Source organism: Salvelinus namaycush, chromosome 24, assembly GCF_016432855.1.
Source record: "Salvelinus namaycush isolate Seneca chromosome 24, SaNama_1.0, whole genome shotgun sequence".
Classification (NCBI taxonomy): Eukaryota; Metazoa; Chordata; class Actinopteri; order Salmoniformes; family Salmonidae; genus Salvelinus; species Salvelinus namaycush.
The window spans coordinates 13,130,682-13,150,891 of record NC_052330.1 but is presented as its reverse complement, the minus strand read 5'-3'; the positions used below and the strand labels follow the sequence as shown (position 1 = coordinate 13,150,891).

General features: G+C 43.6%; 1 protein-coding gene across 1 annotated transcript in view; it reads left to right on the top strand.

Moving 5' to 3' along the window:
• Positions 1 to 20,210, top strand: part of LOC120019504 (exostosin-1-like) — a 239,969-nt gene that overhangs the window by 197,161 nt on the left and 22,598 nt on the right. Inside the window, exons 2-7 of the mRNA XM_038962801.1 lie at positions 92 to 185; positions 2,634 to 2,741; positions 9,393 to 9,512; positions 12,435 to 12,567; positions 15,753 to 15,871; positions 16,224 to 16,319. Coding sequence (XP_038818729.1) covers positions 92 to 185; positions 2,634 to 2,741; positions 9,393 to 9,512; positions 12,435 to 12,567; positions 15,753 to 15,871; positions 16,224 to 16,319 — 670 coding nt within the window. The remainder of the gene's footprint in view (positions 1 to 91; positions 186 to 2,633; positions 2,742 to 9,392; positions 9,513 to 12,434; positions 12,568 to 15,752; positions 15,872 to 16,223; positions 16,320 to 20,210) is intronic.

Sequence of the window (20,210 nt, the reverse complement as noted above, 5' to 3'; positions counted from 1 at the left end):
ACATTTTCGTCCTTTGGACCTCAAAGGAGTACATTTTAGCGCGTGTGATGTCTCCATGAGTCTGACAAAGTTTATTTCTGTCTGTCTCCAGGTTCGACTACCAGGAGCTGCTCCACAACTCCAGCTTCTGCCTGGTGCCCCGCGGGCGCAGGCTGGGTTCCTTTCGCTTTCTTGAGGCCCTCCAGGTACGTAGTTTGTCGTTTCCCCGTCAAAACCCTGTCCCTCCGAGGCTCCAAGTGGTTTCCTTGGTAACGGATGCTAGTCGTCGGCACAGCAGCCAGGATTGGAGCCTGGGAGTTGTACAGGTCCTGCAGGCTGCCAGGCCTGATGCTTGGATTATTGGTATTGACAACCTGTCATCTTTTCAAAAACAGCCGCAGACGATTTCTGTGCTGTAGATAACAGAGTAGCCCTATTTTTATATCTTCCAACACTTCCCACTTCCATTAACACCTGGTCTTCTCATCTCTGGCATGTTTATTTGGACTGACAGAAGCCTCTATAGAAGTATTTTAGGAATGTTTATGACTTGGAACCATCCCATTATGGATATGCATGTGTCTATATACACTGAGTATACATAACATGAGGTAAACCTGCTCTTTCCATGACATAGACTGACCAGGTGAATCCAGGTGAAAGCTATGATCCCTTATTGATGTCACTTGTTAAATCCACTTCAATCAGTGTAGGTGAAGGGGAGGAGACCGGTTAAATAAGGATTTTGAAGCCTTGAGACAATTGAGACATGGATTGTGTAAGTGTGCCATTCAGAGGGTGAATGGGCAAGACAAAAATAAATAAATATTTAAGTGCCTTTGAACGGGGAATGATAGTAGGTGCCAAGCGCACCAGTTCGTGTCAAGAACTGCAACGCTGCTGGGTTTTTCATGCTCAACAGTTTCCCTTGTGTGTCAAGAATGGTCCACCACCCAACGGACATCCAGCCAACTTGGAATATTAGGAAGGTGTCCTTAATGTTGTGTACTGTATACTCAATGTGGAATCTGATAAGAAAGTATAGTGTTATCACATCCAGATACACTGAGGCCTGGGTAAAAAGTAAAGAATGAAGGAAGCAGCCTAGTCATTTCTACCCCACTCTCTACAAGGGGTCAGTGCAGCAGTTAGGCAGCAGTAGGTAACAATTAAAATGTGGAAATAATCATCTCACAGTGCCGACTGAGAGCTAGTCGGAATTGCGGCCCCCAAATGTTGCGTTCTGTGCTGCCTTTTAAGTGTGAGGCAGTTGCATTCCGCACCCAGATTTCAGAGGGGACACTTTGAAACAGGAACATCAAACAGGTTTTAGACATGACACAGATTGAGCTTTCATATTGTGTGTGGGAGCTCTCTCCTATTTGTCATCTCTATCTGTCAGCGAGGCTCAAAGGAGGGCTGTTATGTAGATGGTGGAAGGGAAAGACAGAGATTGGTTTGGCTGCAGACAACGTGTTTCCCTCCAACAACACAGGAGAGAAGAGGAGGATAAGAGAGGAAAGGAAAGGGGGAGGGGAGGGGAGGGTAGGGGAGGGGAGGGGAGGGGACGAGGCCACGACACTGAGCCAGGCCAGGCAAATCACTAAAGAGCAAAGGGGATTTAAACAGACAGACAGGCCTCCAATCATGGACTTGGCATTTCTCAGAGTCTCCTTAAGCCCCAAATGAGTGTCAAACTTTTAATGATGGAGATCCAAGTCTTAGTTGAAAATGCATGGTTCTCTACAATTCAGTACGCAGCCTTGGTTTTTATTATTTTATAACTCTGCATGCATGGTTGATGACTACAAACCACACCAAATTAGATCCCACTAATGCAGTGCCACTGTATAGGAAATTAAAAAGGATTCTAATGAAGAAGGCCATATTAATTTATCCGTAAGTGCTAGCACACCCAGTTGATTCTCCCTAAAAATGGTTGCCACTTCGCTCTTCTCACCTCTGAACATCCATTAATAGTGAATCCTTTGTAAATTTAGCTCCGTAGAGAATTTGATCCCTGTAAAAGCCTGTCTTTAAGTGATTAACTGGTTTATGTGTTGCTGTGGTGTTTCCTTTAATTAATTTGTGTAAAGAAGTTTACGGATTAAACCATTTCTCATTTCCATTTCATTATAAAGGTGCTGCTTTGAGGAAAACCACATCTATTTCTGAATATTAAAACAGGCTTGATGATGTATGTTCAACAAACAAAGAAAACAAAACTCAAAATAATATTGTGTCATTGTTCGCATGTTTGTTTGTGTTGCTAGTGACTTATTCTCTGCACTATTGATAAGAACCAATGGCTTCAACTAAAAAAACTTTACACAATATGCCCTACCATTGTGTGACTAATAGTCCACCTTTTACTCTGTGTGAAAGGCATTCAGATTAACCTGTTTGTAGACATGACTGCAGAAGAATCTGATATTTCACTTTCCCAGAGAGAAATCCCACAAAATACCAGAGGAGTGTGTAAAGTAAGACTAGCTCTTGGATAACCTCGCCTATTTCTTAACAGTCCAGTAGAAGTGTAGAGAGGTAACCATAATAAAGGTGTCTGTGTATATCCTATTACCCCTGACCCTTTCTGTGCCTCCTCTGCCTGGCCTACCCCCCTCCTCCCCGTCCTCCACCTCCTCTTCCCCCAGGCTGCCTGTATCCCTGTCATACTGAGCAACGGCTGGGAGCTGCCTTTCTCTGAGATCATCGACTGGAGCAAAGCAGCTGTCATCGGGGACGAGAGGCTCCTACTGCAGGTAGCTACTGATGGAGACCTCCTCCCTGTGACACTGATCTCTCTCTCTTTTCACTGCTATTATACTGCCCCTTAGGCTAGAACACAAGGGCCTCACAACTCACTTTGTGCTTTTAGTAAGGACCACTGTAAGGACCACTGTGGTGGATAACGTTTACCTCTCTCTCCAAATGAATATATTCATAATTCTTTGCAAATGCGATATAGTAACTTTTTGGGGGGGGTCAACATTTTGTCCTATCACAGCACTGGCAAATTGTGTTACCTCAAGCTACTCTCTTGTATCACTCCGCATTAGTCAGGCATTCCTACAGTTAACTTTTGTTAGCCTCATTGACTAACCGTCCTTAGAGGAAGTGATTCCTCGTCTTGCCAGCCACACCCACGGTTTCAGAGGCGCTTCTTTGCAGAGGGGTGTAATGAAATGCCAGTGTACCTGCACATATTAATCCACCGCACCCCTGCCTGTCTCCCGTAGCCAGGTCCCTGTATCAATAAACTCTCCCATTAATTATGTCATGCAAGGTGTATGATATTTAGATTATTTCATTACTGCATTTATTAGTAGCAGCTACCTATCTGCCCTTTCATGACTCTGAGCTTGCCGGTTATTAATGTGGTGAAAAAGAGATGGGTTTGAAATACGACAGCCAAAATGTCATGTGGACATGAAAGTGAAGAGAATGAGGAAAGGATGTGTGCCGAGATATAATGACAGGATTTAGCTTGAAGGTGCTATTCCCCTTCTTGTCAGCTCTACCCCCACTTATGAAATCAGCACAATTAATTAGCCTGTTGCCGTAAAGGAGCTGCCCTGACACATTATAGAAACTTGACACATATTTCTCATACTACTGATTCACACAAAGATTGGATTTTAATTAGATTTACAATCAATTGCACTATTGAGACCACACAATGCAAAAGCAGCCTGTTAAAAGTCGTAAATGGTTTTATTGCAAGTCCTGTAATTATTTGTGACTACACACTGTTGAATGAAAGACATTCAGAGAAGCAAATGTTTTTTCTCTCCCTTTCCACCCTCTCGTTACAAAGTCCCCGTCCTAAAAGCATGCTAATTGTTGTCAGATACGCTATATATACAAAAGTATGTGGACACCTCTTCAAATCAGTGGATTCAGTTATTTCAGCCACACCCATTGCTGACAGGTGTATAAAATCGAGCACACAGCCATCAGTAGGGGAGTGTGGGTAAAATCACTGGGGAAGCCCCCCACCCCCACCAAAAAAAGCCGTATTACGACTTGTGTTGTGATTTATTGCGTTGTTTGCTCTATAACCTGTTAATTCATATGCCTTGCGACCGTGATATATATGCCTAAAGGCCGAGACAATAAGAAAACCGTAGCAGAATAAATTCAACAACACCTTTGTTTTATCACAAAACCGAATAGCAACCCCAGTCCAGTGAAGTCCACAAAGCATATTGCATGTAACAGAACTACAGCATGGTCAAGCAAGTGAATGATTCCGACATTTTCAGACCACTGAACAACTATTGATTTAGAACCACAGAGAGTTACCGCAAGTCACAAAGAAAACAGGAGCTGCCTCCACTATTCCAGCAACATTTCAACTATACCTATAAGATACCAAAAACAATTTAGTCCAATCAACTTGTGTGTGCGCGTTCGTGCAAGTAGAAAAACATGTTGACTCACCCTACTCGTAGAGAAACGCCAATCTCATCCTCCTCTCTTTCATGTTGATGGTATCACTCTCATACAGTACACACTTTTATTTTTTGTTGTCCGAGGCTACCTGGCTAAAATGCTTGCTCACTAGCCTAACTTCCATTAATGGGCAATGTTAGCTAGTTAACATTAACCTTCTACATCTAGCTACATTTTGAACTTCCATTCTCTCAGGCCAGGGGCACAACAGTTAGTTAATTAATGGTTGGATCGGAATTGCTGTTATAATCATTGGCCAGTACAAAGAATTAAGTAAAACCACAAGCCCAAATCCCTATCTCCATCCATGGCTAATTTAGGAAAGGGACAATTTTAGCTAGCTGAGTAGCTATCCACCAGAGGACAACAACACAACAAGATGCAACAATTCTAGTTTTTCCGTCGATGACGTATGCTCTCAATGGGATTTGATAAGAGTGACGCCAAATCCAAGCTGGCTTCCCTTGTCACTTTTTTGGGGGGTGTGCCAGGACCATTCACAGTTTAGCTCAACGCTGATTGGCAAAACATTTTCAAAAATGTTTTTGTCAAAGGAGGCCAGATGCTTGCTGGCTTCCCTTGCCTCCAATGCTACAGGCGGCAACAATGTCATACTCGTTTGGACCAGACAGTATCAGATAGATGGCATACACGTCGAGAGACAGAGGGGCGCTGTTTCGAAAGCCCGAATGCTTTCTCCTGTGAGATACATTCAGCCTCTTGCAAAAAAAATTACCTTTATTTAACTAGGCAAGTCAGTTAAGAACAAATTCTTATTTACAATGACGGTCTACCCCGGCCAAACCCAGACCACGCTGGGCCAATTGTGCGTCGCGCTAATTGAAGGAAGATTATGAAACACAGAGAGACGAAAGATAGATTTCCATTTTTGTTATTTGCCTATTTTTTGGGGAAGCCTGGCTTCCCTTGGAATTTATGAATACACGCCACTGACAGCCATGCAATCTCCATAGCTAAACATTGGCAGTAGAATGGCCATACTGAAGAGCTCAGTGACTTTCAAAGTGGCACCGTCATAGGATGCCACCTTTCCAACAAGTCAGTTCGTTAAGTTTCTGCCCCGCTAGAGCTGCCCCAGTCAACTGTAAGTGCTGTTATTGTGAATTGGAAACATCTAGGAGCAATAACAGCTCAGCCGCGAGGTGGTAGGCCACACAAGCTCACAGAACGGGACTGCTGAGTGCTGAAGTGCGAAAAATCGTCTGTCCTCGGTTGCAACACTCACTACTGCGTTCCAAACAGCCTCTGGAAGCAACATCAGCACATGAACTGTTTATGGGAGCTTCATGAAATGGGTTTCCATGGCCGAGCAGCCACAAGTCTAAAATCACCATGCGTAATGCCAAGCATCGGCAGGAGTGGTGTAATGCTAGCCGCATTTGGACTATGGACCAGTGGAAACGCGTTCTCTGGAGTGATCAATCATGCTTCACCATCTGGCAGTCCGACGGATGAATCTGGGTTTGGCGGATGCCAGCAGAATGCTACCTTCCCCAATGCATAGTGCCAACTGTTAAGTTTGGTGGACGAGGAATAACGTTCTGGAGCTGTTTTTCATGGTTCTGGCTAGAGCATACAATGATATTGTAGACCATTCTGTGCTTCCAATTTTGTGGCAACAGTTTAGGGAAGGCCCTATCCTGTAATACTAGAACCGGTAGTAATAATAATGGCAATTTGTTAAGTTTAGTTATGATTTTGATTACATTTGCTAATGATTATTTCGGGCGCCGGTGCGTGGTTGCCTGTCATAGCATAGCAATTATCTTTTCTTTTTTTATATCAATATATTGGGTGGGACATTTTGAGCATATTTGAATATTGGGGGGATGTGTGTCCCCCAATATATATTATAGTTACGGCCCTGGTTCCAGCATCTAGAAGAGTGGAGGCTGTTATAGCAGTGAAGGGGGGACCAACTCTATATTAATGCCCATGATTTTGGAGTGAGATGTTCGACAAGCAGGTGTCCACATTCATTTGGTCATGTAGTGTATGTGTATGATATGCTGTGACAGGATATGAGGCACTTATGGACGTTTTGTCTTCAGAACAAAATTTTAAAAAACACAATGACAGTAATAATGACAGTATTTGGGCATTAAAAGCACAAATAATTGTTACATGTAATTAAATGATTTCCTTACAAGTTGTGTAGAACTGCATTCACACTGGCGTCAGAAGAAAAGCCATGGAGCCCTCAGGCATTCAGTGGGAGTTAGATACAAAAGGATGCTAAAAGGTGAGGAATGTTGTCGAAGTTAGAAGGGTTAAAACACTTCTGATTTGTAGTTCCATTTTGTGTTTAGATTGTTCAATGTAAATGTCAGTGGTTTTCCCTGAGAAAATGTATTTTCCATTTAAATCTAATTTCCTATTAAAACCCAACTTGCTTATGATGAAGATTTGCATGAGTTGTTTATGGAAAAGAACCAGCTAACTGTGTTTGATTAAAAACAAATCAGAAACTTTTGTAACGGCACTGCAACTTTTATACACTCCAAAAATTACAAATAAATGGCTATTGAGATTGTTTACATGTATCTGTGTATAGATAATCTTCTACCATGATTCATTGTAAGTAAGATAAGCCGTTGTGATCTTTCTATGCATGTAAGATAAACTCCTATGTACAAACAGAGATATAAACATGGTTATGATCATCAAGATAATAACTTGAAGTGGGTCCGGAATTATTGGATCCCGTGCTAAAGATGGGCAGAAAATACAATATAAAATAAATAAAACAAATACTGAGCTACAGTATATTGTATGCTCAAAAAAATGAAGAATTATATTATTTTATACTAATACATAGCAAGAGATTTTGTTTAACAAGTAATACAAAAAATCTCAAAAAGTTAGGGGTCAAAATGATTGGATTCTGTGTTTTCCATACTCCAGCACCCTCTCCTTGCGAGGATAACGACACTGTGCCTTTTTCTATAATGTTTTGAGATTGGAGAACACATTTGGAGGTATGTTAGACCATTCCTCCATATATAATCTTTCCAGATACTTGATATCATGGGAATGAGATATTTTCTGTATATGTTCTTTCGAAGGTGAAACCCACCATTGGTGTGCGTGGCTAAAGAACTCCATTTTCATGTCATAATCACCATAACACCGGTTCCAATCCAAGTGCCAATGCCGTTTAGTAAAATCCAGGCGGTCAGATGACATGAAAATAGAGCTCTTTGGCCACGCACCCCAATGGTGGGTTTCGCATTCGAAAGAACAGTGCATATGCAGAAAATACCTCATCCCTACTGTAAAATATGGTGGTGGATCTTTGATGTTCTGGGGCTATTTTGCTTCCACTGGTCCTGAGGCCCTTGTTAAGGTCAACGGCATCATGAACATTTTAGCCAAAAACCTGGTTGACTCTGCCAGGAGGCTGAAACTTGGATCTTCCAGCAAGACAATAACCCCAAGCACAAAGAAATGGTTAATTTACCACAGAATCAACATTTTGCAGTGGCCCTCTTAGTCTCTGGCCTTGAACCCTGTTGAAAACCTGTAATTTGAATTGAAGAGGGCAGTACATAAGCACAGACGAAGGATATCAAGAATCTGGAAAGATTCTGTAGGAATGGTCTAAGATCCCTCCCAATGTGTTCTCCAATCTCATAAAACATTTTAGAAACAGGCTCAGTGTAGTTATCCTCGCAAGGGGAGGATGCTGGACTATCGAAAACAAGGAATCCAATCATTTTGACCCTTAGCTTTTTGAGATTTGTTTTAATACTCGTTAAACAGAATCTCTTTCTCTGAGCAATTGTATTAGTATAAAATAATATATTTTTTCCATGTTTTGGATCATACAATATAGCTCAGTATTTTTATTATTTATTTTATACAGTCTTTTTTGCTCATCTTTAACAAGGAACCAAGTAATTCCGGACCCCACTGTACATCCGGCTTTATTCACAGTTTGTAAATGGCTCCCACACCATACTGCTGTGTGGTGTGTGTTGGGACATAATGAGAGTGAAGGAGAGTTTTTAAGTCAATCCACTGTTTTGGTTTTATACGACAATCAAGTTGCTGCACCTGCTGTGAAAATGGAATCTCATTGCGTTCAATTATGTTGAAGAATGACACGCAACAACTCAGCACAACATGTGGAGTAGCATATTCCCCCACAGTGGAGACACATAAACACTAATGGAGAGAGGGGGTGTGATTAGATTGCCGTTATTTATATCCTGCCTCTGACTGTATTAAAACTAGAAATACTGTCATTGCCAAACATCAGCTCAGACAAACATTGTTTTCAGGCTTCAGGTGGAGGGGGGTTGTCCTTGTGATTTGGGGGTAAGAAATGTGACGTTCATTGTGACAACGCTGATTTGTCTCTCTTGCCCCCTCTCCTGCCACGTGTCACATTGTCAATTGTATGTTTCCGTGTTTGTATAATTGATGAGGAGACTCAGAGATGAGAAGTGACAGGACAGGACAGTGATGCTGTCTGTTAGTTAGCAGGGTTAGCAGCGTTGTGTGTTTGCCACAGGAGTGACATGATCCCTAACTGAGGGGCTCACCCTCTCTCACACAAGGCTGGTTTACCAGCACATACCAACACCTCTGTTTCCCTCTAGCAGTTTGGCCTATGCTTGGAGATACCACTGGAGAGGATAGTCCTCAATTGGAACGATATGACAGCAAATTCCATTAGTCCTCTGCCACACAAATGACAGTGTAATTTGACCGTTGAGTACCATCGTTAACGATGCCATTGGTCCCTCAAGTAAATAGCCACTAAAGGGAGGTTAGAATCCTACAGAGAGTGTTGCTATGGCTCCCAGGGGAGGAGTCAGTGTGTCCATGGGCCTCCCTCGGGAAGGAGGATTTCACCTAATCACATCTGCCCAGAGAATAACCCATGTTCCCCCACACTCATTAAATGTTTTACTCTGTCCTTTTTTCCCCAGGTTTCTTCAATTACCAGATCTGTGGACCATGACAAAATATTGGCGCTCAGGCAGCAGACTCAGTTCCTCTGGGATGCTTATTTTTCTTCGGTAGCAAAAATAGTATTAACTACATTAGAGGTAAGCTCTCCCATTTTTAGAACTGTTCATGTGAATCGGGAGTGGGTGGGAGCGGGTTGGGAGGATTGCAGGGCCAGACAGCCAGCAGCCAGGATAACGGATAGACTTTTCTATAATGTGCACAAGTGGCCAGGATAAATTGATGGTGGCTGTACAACAGCGTTTCCCAACCAAGTTCTTAATTTCCCCTGGTTTGTTTTTTTCTTACTGCTGACAGTCTGGCTCTTACTTTAGGAGGGTTTTCACTATACTCTCTCTTCTGTCTCAGTCTCTGGGGGGAAACCGACACAAAGGGCTTTCATCAGGCTCTTCCCCAGAACAGACAGTTAGTCAGAACCTGCCATGATCAGAAGAGACTGCAGTGTAACAGTTTCCTCTGGCAACTTAAATGTGTGGGGACTACAGTACGTAGACGGGTAGCTGGGGTTACTTAAAAAAACGTCCCTTTGTGTTATCTTGCTACCATTTGTTGTTGTCACACCCTCAAATATAGTGTCCCCTCAGAGCAAAGTTTAAATAATGATCATGTTTCCCCTAGAACAAACAGAAGTAACATTTTTTGTTTGATGGTATTATGTGTTTGATAAGATGTAAGATGTGTGGAGAAGAAGCCCAGGTGTGAAGTGTTTTGGCCTGCAGGTATGAGAGGTACAGTTCAGAGCAGGGTAACATCTGAACATTCTCATAGGCTCTCTGTGCACCCCACTGTCTCAACTGTTTAGCGTTGTCTTTTTCTTCTGGGGAGAATGGTTTTACTTTGGTCTGATTTTTTTCAATGGATTTTTATATACTGAGTGTACCAAACATTAGGAACACCTGTTCTTTCCATGACATACACTTACCAGGTGAATCCAGGTGAAGGCTATGATCCCTTATTGATGTCACTTGTTAAATCCACTTCAATCCATGTAGATAAAGGGGAGGAGACAGGTTAAAGAATAATTTTTAAGCCTTGAGACAATTGAGACATGGATTGTGTATGTGTGCCATTCAGAGGGTGAATAGGCAAGACAAAATATTTAAGTGTCTTTGAACGGGGTATGGTAGTAGGTGCCAGGCGCACCGGTTTCTGTCAAGAACTGCAAAATTGCTGGGTTTTTCACCCTCAACCGTTTCCCTTGTGTGTCAAGAATGGTCCACCACCCAAAGGACATCCAGCCAACTTGACACAACTGTGGGAAGCATTGGAGTCAACATGTGCCAGTATCCCTGTGGAACATGTTCGACACCTTGTAGAGTCCATGTCCTGACGAATTGAGGCAGTTCTGAAGGGAAAAGGGGGTGCAACTCAATATTAGGAAGGTGTTCCTAATGTTTTGTACACTCAGTGTATGAACCTACTTACACAATTTACTGTATCACTTATACATTCAGAAACTACTCTTATTAGTTATAATGGTGTTGGAAGCCCTAATTTAGAACTCACTCAACAGACACTCCAACCTGTCACCTATATGTCTTTGTTCCTGTTGTTTATTCTTCTCTTCAGGAGGGTGTCGGTGTTTAATTTCCCCAGTCTCTGTCTTTACTCCATTCCTTGTACTATACCCACAATTCACCACTTCATATCAAAGGAAACAATGACAGAAGGAGGGGGAAAAGAGGAAGTGAGTCGGGTATATTTTAGGCATTCCGTCATGGTTCTTCAAAGGGAGCCACAGCAGCACTTTGTGATGAATTGGGTTTGGGATTAGGGCCGAGTGTTGGTTTTATGTGTTGCCGGGCGAACGTCACCACCAGGTGCCTAGTCCAAATCCAACAGGGACAAAATTAGGCCCGTCTCCATGCATATTTACCATTGTGCAGAAGTGCTAAATGCTCGGGCTACATGCCGACTGACAAAATGGGGGAAATGAGGCATCCTAAATATCCCCAGGCACACACAGTGCTGTTGTGAGGCTTGCAGGAAGTGCCAGCTAACTCTCCATATAGATCAAAAGGCATCTGTCATGTCAGTGTTCCTGGGACTGGACGGCCACATGGACTGTAAACTGTTATGCAAATCAACCCGAGGAGGCCGCATTACAAACAGCCAGACGTTACTCTTCCCTCAGCCAGGTTTATCAGACCTGAATCTGTCAATGGAGTTTTCAGATACATTTTGAGAAAGTGTAAACCAGACAGAGGAAACTGTAGCAACTGGAAGAGAAGGTGCCTTTGTACTGCGGGGGTATCTTTAGCAACAGAAATGAAGATCATCACCTAGCAGTGAGTAAACAGCGGTAAGGGGTCGACCCCTCGCCTCCTTTAACTCAGAGGGTGCTTATTAAGGCCTATCTCACAACCTCATTAGGAAACCACAGTACAAACGGTGGAAGCAGCCTGGAAAGCACCAGGCTCTGAGAGAGAGGCAGGAGAGGAGACATATGGTCTGTCTCTGGCAGTGGAGCTGTAGCCTTTCTATATCAGGACAGGCAGTGAGTCAGGGGTCCATTGGAAAGAGCAATCAAAAGTATATGGCTGATATGAAATGACTGTTCATGTGAATGACTTTGATTAACATTTTATTTTGTGTTTTGTCTCCATTGACACAACTAGTATTGGGACCCATGGCTGATCTTCATGTAAAGCATCACCACTGCATGCAAATGAGTCCTTACAGACTAAGAAACTGTGCAAGTTGTTGCTGTCAGATAAAACTGTCAGCAGCACAGTCATCATACTTATCACATATTGCGACATGGGAGGAGATACAGGTCCAATCTCCACAGGCAACATGCAGGGTAACGGTTGTACCTGGGTGAGTGGGAGTCCGTCCCAGCTGAGGGTATGAGGCGTATTCTGCGTCAGAGACGCTGCTCGACCACATGGCCACGTCCGTCAGACCCAGCCTCCTGCAGAGCGAGCAGCTTCTAAACACTAATCCTCTCTCTCTCTCTCTTCTCCTCTCTCCTTCTCTCTGTGTTGTTTCTTTTTCTGTAGCTAATCCAAGACAGAATAAATTCACACATATCCAGGAACAAGTTGATGTGGAATTCGTTGCCTGGTGGACTGTACGTTCTGCCTCAGTTCTCCACCGACGCTGCAGTGTTCCCCTTCTATTACTCCTCACTGGGTGAGTTGGAGCCTGTTAATGACCTGGTATTATGTGTCTGTATAACAGACTCCTCTTCTCTACGCATGGGAGCTGTTGACATGCCATCACAAAAGGATCGGTCCTTTAGGTCTTCATTCACAGCCAGTTCATTGCGGAGGGCCTAATGTCAATGTGTGCTCGTCACCTCTTCCTCCATCCTGTTTTCTATCCCCCAAATGCTACATTCCATGAAATTGTTGCTCATGCTAACCAACCACAGACACATTGTACGTTAATTGAAGTTCATGTTTGGCACCCGACCAATGTACTTTACAGCTGAAAGTGTAATGGATTTAATCTTTGGGAACTGGTGTATGTTATCCCATATTCTATCTGCAGTGCCATTTACTGGCGAGGTTCAAGTCCTGCCTAGAGTCAGTCAGCCAGGCGTCACTGAGATGGAACTGTTCTGCAGCAGAGCAGTCAGTGTCTTGTGCATTCCCTCCTGCATGGAGTGCCGTGGAGCTGTGCGCTATGAACTGAGCTGCTGCCGCAGTCCTGTGAGGAAAGCCGGGATGAAGCCATAACTCAGATAGATGCTTGTCTTTCTCTAAGGAGTTAAGGACAGGAGGAATGGGCAGTTTGCTTTATGCTACCGCGGTAAATAAAGTTTTTGCCAGTTCTGGAGGAATAACTTGTCGTCAATGCCGGTAATACACAGGCGTTATCAGTCTCTCTTTCCGTAATTCTGAATGGCGAAGGGGTTTCAAAACTTTTCTAGGTAGTTCAAAAGTTCACGTCTGCGGTTTAGGCCTATGTAAATTCTACTGGCGATTTTACTGTTTTTAAAGCTTTTATTTGTCTCTGTGGAATTGAACGTTGATGTTACAATATTTTGCTATTAGGACAGCATCTGTGCCGTATCATATTTTCTCTGAGAAGTAGGAAAGAAGGCGATGTTGGGCTCCATCTCTGGGGGTCTTGATGACTGGGTATACCGCCTCAAAATCACAAATTGGATTTCCAACTTGTTAAGTAGAGAGTCCAGCTGCTTTGGCACCTCCTATCATGTACTTCACAGGCTGTTTGCTTCACAATTCTCTTTTAACCGTGTTTAAAGCTACTGGGAATGTATGAAGACATGCCAAAGCAGTGGATGAGAAAGGATAGGCCCATTCACTGCAAAAAAAAAACTGTTTGAATGTTCGCTGTAGAAACTCTGCTTGTTATCCGCAGTCATCAAAACCAATTATCATCGCCATTTGAGTTCAAATTTTTACTCATGAGATGTAATGTCTCAACTGAATTTTGTTTGAACTCAAAAATGTTGAGTGAAAATGATCAGCAGGACCACGTTGAAGCACTCTTTATTATTAGCAGGAATTGTTGTCAAGCTATCTTTTCTCTGCAAGCTATCCAGCAAACAGTGACACTAATGAGCTGTCAATCAATCTCAATCTGAAGCTTCATTATAGCCTTTCACATGAGGGGGGAAATATATCTTGTCTAAATCTTTGGATTAGATTGGCAAGGCATCAAAAACAATGTGAATTCATCTGACTGCTGCATATGCGGTTCCACACAGTCTTCTCTCATTGCATTGTGCCAAGTCGGCATCGTGGAGAAGGACTAGTTCCAGGAAGCTGCTCGAAGAAACTGCAAGTTATTGCTGTTAGATTAACAGTCAGAAGCACAGTCATTATACATGTCCACCACCACCTTGTGTGAAAAGGCAGTAACACTTGCCCACGTCACCACACCTCCTCACTTCCCCGGCACCACTAATTATTTTCAAGGTTACCACGACGACTACAGCAACTAGATCTCAGCGAGGTTCAGGAACCCCTAACAGCGTTCTCCTCTGCAGTCATACCACTGCTCTTTGTGAAGTAGTGATAATTATGCCACAGCGTCCGCAAGGTCTGTGTCTGTTTTGATCTGACCTGGCTTTCTGTTATGGTCTGGAAAACCCTCAAAATTGCCTCGTTTGCTGAGCATGATTGTTCCGGTCCATTGCGATGTGTGATTTTCTCCCCCATTGCCATAGTACAGTTTGACTTTGTTCTGTCAATATTAGGGTCTACTTTCTGAGCACGTTCCATACCACGCTGAACCTTTCTGATTACCATTTCTAGAGCTCCTTCGCTAAGGCCAGTAACCAGCGTAAAGGCCAGTAACCAGCGTAAAGGCCAGTAACCAGCGTAAAGGCCAGTAACCAGCGTAAAGGCCAGTAACCAGCGTAAAGGCCAGTAACCAGCGTAAAGGCCAGTAACCAGCGTAACCAATCCAGTGACACGGCGACACCCACCTCCACTATGTGTACAGTAGTAGGGTAACCTGCAAAGGGCAGTCACTCAAGATACGATGGGACCACGAAATGAGGCTCCTTTTTCACAAATGTGCCTACTCTGCTGCAGTTGTTTAAGGTGTGTTCAATAATTATTGAGCATTTAAGCCAGTGGAGTGGCAATAAATATTGGATCAATGCAAGAGCATACCTTGTTGGAATGTTAAATATTTTCCCCCCATCTTAACAACAGTTGGGGAAACTTTTCAAGCAACTTTGATCACAGTTCTTTCAATGAAAGCCATTTGAAATATTTTTGGGCCTGTTCTGCTTGGTATATTTGCAGTTTAATGTTTGATTCGAACGTTTGTTTGAACTTAAAATGGCTACCAGAAATGACTGTGGGGTTTCCCGGAGGAAACATTTCTTCTACACAAGTGTTGCCAGAGTAAAACACTTTATCAAGGCTTTTGATGACAGGATGAGAACAAGGTCCTAATGCAGTACAGAATCCCTCTGAAGATATTCGCCAGATATGTTCTACAGCTTTCTTTGCTCATGCGACAATGTCTGCAAAGGGCAATCCTCCTGTTCAGGCAAATGTTCTGCTCCAAAAATAGAGACATCCGAACAGTCAGCACAAGTAAGCTATCACATCCCACGTCCAGGGGGCATCCTTGTGTGACCACACAGCCTCCACCCCCATTAACAGGAGTAGATCCATAAATGGAGGCCAGTACACTAGAGGCTGGAGAGACCCACAGCCCCGTGTCAGAGAGATTGATTGGGATGCTGTAAGTGCACTAGGTGCCCATTTAGGCGTGAGGAGGTAGATGGACTGGAGAGTCCGGTCTCAGTCTACTCTGAAGCTGTGGGTCAAAAGGTGAATGTGTTGAAGTGTTTGTGTTAAGGTGTGTGTCTCTCTGTGTGGTTGCAGGGAAGAGCCCGTCCCAGGAGTTCACTGCTGTTATCCAGGCTGTGACTCCTCTCCAGTCTCAGCTGCAGCCCGTAGTCAAGCTCATCATCGCTGTTGCCAAATCCAAGTTCTGTGCACAGGTGAGAGCTCAGCATAGAGATCCTATTAAATGAAATTAGTATCTAATTGCTAATTCTATGGAGCGCAGACCTGTGAGCTGAGGCGAAACTGCAGGGATGGAGACCATTGCTTTTTATACTGTAATTAATGTATGAAAGGACAGAATTCAGTTGTGATGTAGGATAAAGCTTTACAACTATACTGTAGTCATGGCATGCCGCCGCGTGTTATATTGAACTAGATATGATCAAAGTTTGCAAGATAAGACCGACTCAACTCGGCTGTGAATCCGCTGCTACAAACCAATGGCTACATGTACAGTGGGGTCAATGCACTTTGAATTGAGATTCCACTGTCTTGTTTTATTCGCAGATCATTGTGCTGTGGAATTGTGACAAGCCTTTACCTCCGAAGAGCAAGTGGCCCTCCACCACCGTGCCTATCACTGTCATTGAGGGAGAGAGAAAGGTACGAGTTTTCCTAGTAATGCCGGCGTTGAGACGACATGTTTCGCTATCGATTCTAATGTGTTTTATTGAGTCTTGATCATTCAGCGGGAATGAGCGTGGTCGTTATAGTCAGGGGAGATAAAATGCAGTCGTAAATGCCTCATAAAATCCATTCAAGCTTTTCGTTCATTTCTACTTTTTGGAATTGGCCATGACTGAGTGTGGCTGCCTCCTGGGATCTGAGCTAAGCTTACCCTGACTGTTGAGCCATGACACAGCATGAGGCTGCTTCCAGGGGCGTTCCAGGAGGTCTCTAGTTGAAACACACAAAGGGCCATTACTGTGCCAAGCCTCAGCTGAATCGTTTTAGTAATGCTATAGTAAGGTACACCTTTGCGGTGTTCTTATGAGCTTTGAAAACAATAGGAGTAAGTACACCAGACATCATACTTCCAAAGAGGACAAATGCTCTTACTGAATGCAAGCATCTTATAACACACTAAAGGACCCTGGGACTAAACACCTCCCTCTGTAACTGGATCCTGGACTTCCTGACAGGCCGCACCCGGGTGGTAAGAGTAGGCAACAACACGTCTGCCACGCTGATCCTCAACACTGGGGCACCTCCGGGGTGTGTACTTAGTCCCCTCCTGTACTCCCTGTTCATCTATGACTGCGTGGCCAAACATGACTCCAACACCATCATTAAATTTGCTTCGACACAACAGTGATAGGCATGATCACCGATAACGATGAGACAGCCTATAGGGAGGAGGTCAGAGACCTGGCAGTGTGGTGCCAAACAGGCCCCCATTAACATCGACGGGGCTGTAGTGGAGCGGGTTGAGAGTTTCAAGTTCTTTGGTGTCCATATCACCAACGAACTATCATGGTCCAAACACACCAAGACAGTCGTTAAGAGGGCACAACAACACCTTTTCCCCCTCAGGAGACTGGAAAGATTTGGCATGGGCCCCCAGATCCTCTCAAAGTTCTACAGCTGCACCATCTAGAGCATCATGACCGGTTGCATCACCACCTGGTATGGTAACTGCTCGGCATCTGACTCTAAGGCGCTGCAGAGGGTAGTGCGTATGGCCAAGTACATTACTGGGGCCAAGCTTCCTGACATCCAGGACCTTTATACTAGACGGTGTCAGAGGAATGCCGCAAAAAATGTCAAAGAGTCCAGTCACCCAAGTCATAGACTGTTCTCTCTTCTACCGCAAGGCAAGCGGTACCAGAGCGCCAAGTCTAGGACCAAAAGGCTACTTAACAGCTTCTACCCCCAAGCCATAAGACTGCTGAACAATTAATCAAATGGCCACCCGTACTATTTACATTAAAACCCACCTGCCCCCCCCATTTGTTTTGTACACTGCTGCTACTCGCTGTTTATTATCTATGCATAGTCACTTCACCCCTACCTACATGTACAAATGACCTTAACTAACCTGTATCCCCACACATTGACTCGGTACCGGTACCCCCTGTATATAGCCTCGTTATTTTCTTGTTACTTTTTATTATTATTTACTTCTAGTTTATTTGGTAAACATTTTCGCAACTCTTTCTTGAACTGCACTGTTGGTTAAGGGCTTATTGTATTTGGCGCATGTGACAAATAATGTTTGATTTGATTTGGTTTCAATCTAACAATTTTCATTAAAATGTAATACAGTACGATTCTTCCAACCGTTCATTGAGTCCAAATAATCACTCAGATTGTGTTATTTGGCGCATTCCATTTACAAAATAAATATTACTCGAAGGCCAAGTGGAATTCCAATCAGCAGTGTCATGCTTACTGCATACCACAGAATTCCACCAGCTCGCCCGCTCTCTCGCTCTTGCTCGCTCTCTCTCTCTGTCTCTCTCTCGCGCTCTCTGTCTCTCTCTCGCGCTCTCTGTCTCTCTCTCGCGCTCTCTGTCTCTCTCTCGCGCTCTCTGTCTCTCTCTCGCTCTCTCTCGCTCTCTCTCGCTCTCTCTCTCTCTCTCGCTCTCTCTCACTCTCTCTCGCTCTCTCTCTCTCTCGCTCTCTCTCACTCTCTCTCTCTCGCTCTCTCTCGCGCTCTCTCGCTCTCTCTCTCTCTCGCTCTCTCTCTTTCGCTCTCTCTTTCGCTCTCTCTCTCTCTTTTTCTCTCTCTCTCTCTCTCTCTCTTTTTCTCTCTCTCACGCTCTCTCTTTAGTCAAATCTCTCTCTCTTTTTCTCTCTCGCTCGCTCTCTCTCTTAGTCAAATCTCTCTCTCTTTAGTCAAATCTCTCTCTCTTTAGTCAAATCTCTCTCTCTTTAGTCAAATTTCTCTCTCTTTAGTCAAATCTCTCTCTCTTTAGTCAAATCTCTCTCTCTTTGGTGAAATCTCTCTCTTTGGTCTCAAATCTCTCTCTTCAGTCAAATCTCTCTCTTCAGTCAAATCTCTTTCTTCAGTCAAATCTCTCTCTCGCTCTTCAGTCAAATCTATCTCTCTCTCTCTCTCGCTCTCTCTCTCGCTTTCTCTCTTTCTCTCTCTCTCGCTCTCTCTCTTTAGTCAAATCTCTCTCTCTCTTTTTCTCTCTCGCTCGCTCTCTCTCTCTAGTCAAATCGCTATCTCTTTGGTCAAAAATCTCTCTCTTTGGTCAAAAATCTCTCTCTTTGGTCTCAAATCTCTCTCTTCAGTCAAATCTCTCTCTTTCTTCAGTCAAATCTCTCTTTCTTCAGTCAAATCTCTCTCGCTCTTCAGTCAAATCTCTCTCTCTCTCTCTCTCTCTCTCTCTCTCTCTCTCTCTCTCTCTCTCTCTCTGTCTCTCTCTCTGTCTGTCTGTCTGTCTGTCTGTCTGTCTGTCTGTCTGTCTGTCTGTCTGTCTGTCTGTCTGTCTGTCTGTCTGTCTGTCTGTCTCTGTCTCTGTCTCACACACAAATACACACACGCACACCCGCAGTGTGTTTCATACCCAAGCAGCAGCCCAGCTCTTGTACTAACACAGAGTAGTGCTGACTGCAGCCCTCTCCATTCTGCCCCATAGAGGCAGGAACAGGACCCTAAAACCCTATGGGCAGCTCCCTTAATTGATTCTGTTTATTCCCATGTAGTAAACACAGCAATGGAGAAAAATGTGTTTCCACTATAACAATAAACAGCTTTTCTAAAAGGCATCGATGTGCCCCTAATTACTCACTCTGAGTATTGTAGCCTAACAAGACAGCTGCTCCAGAGTAGTAATTCTCTGCAGCTCTCTCCCCAAACAATAAAAGCTTTGCGTGTTGAAACGTTCACATCACACTGAATCAGAGTGCTGCCTGGAGACAGAGTAATAGCTAACGGCAGATGTGTTCCATGTACTGCTGTTGTGCATCTTTTCTTGTCCCTCGTGTAATCTGAGAAATAAAGGAAAGTAATTGTATCAAAAATAAATTAAAATGCCTTTGTATGGCGTGTTCAATGGAACAAAGTAATTGTATGTTAGTCAGGGCGGCTGTGTATCTAGAGGCTTTTATTATCTGGTGTGTCCTTAATGGTTTACATCTCATCAAGGCCGGCATACTCTTTAAACAATTAGGCTGTGTTTTCCTAAATACATGTCACCTATTTATTTAGCATGAGGACTAGAGGCTCATGAGTTATTACGCAGTAACCTAGACCCCATTTATTGTGTTTTCGGTCCTATACTCGCCATTGTGTTTGCACTGTTCATTTTTAGCAAGCTACAGATGTAGGATCTTAATTTGATCAATGTTGCAAGAGAGCTTTCCTGCAATGCAGGAAATGTTAAACGTGTAGTGTATTTGAGGTTTATAAAGGCTTCTGAAGTTTGTAATTTCCACTTAGAAATTTCAGGCTTGATTTTTCCCTTACGAAAAATGTCCATTTATTATAATCCACATAATAATTCACATTTCCTGTAATTCAGGATAATTTTTCTGCTGTAGCAA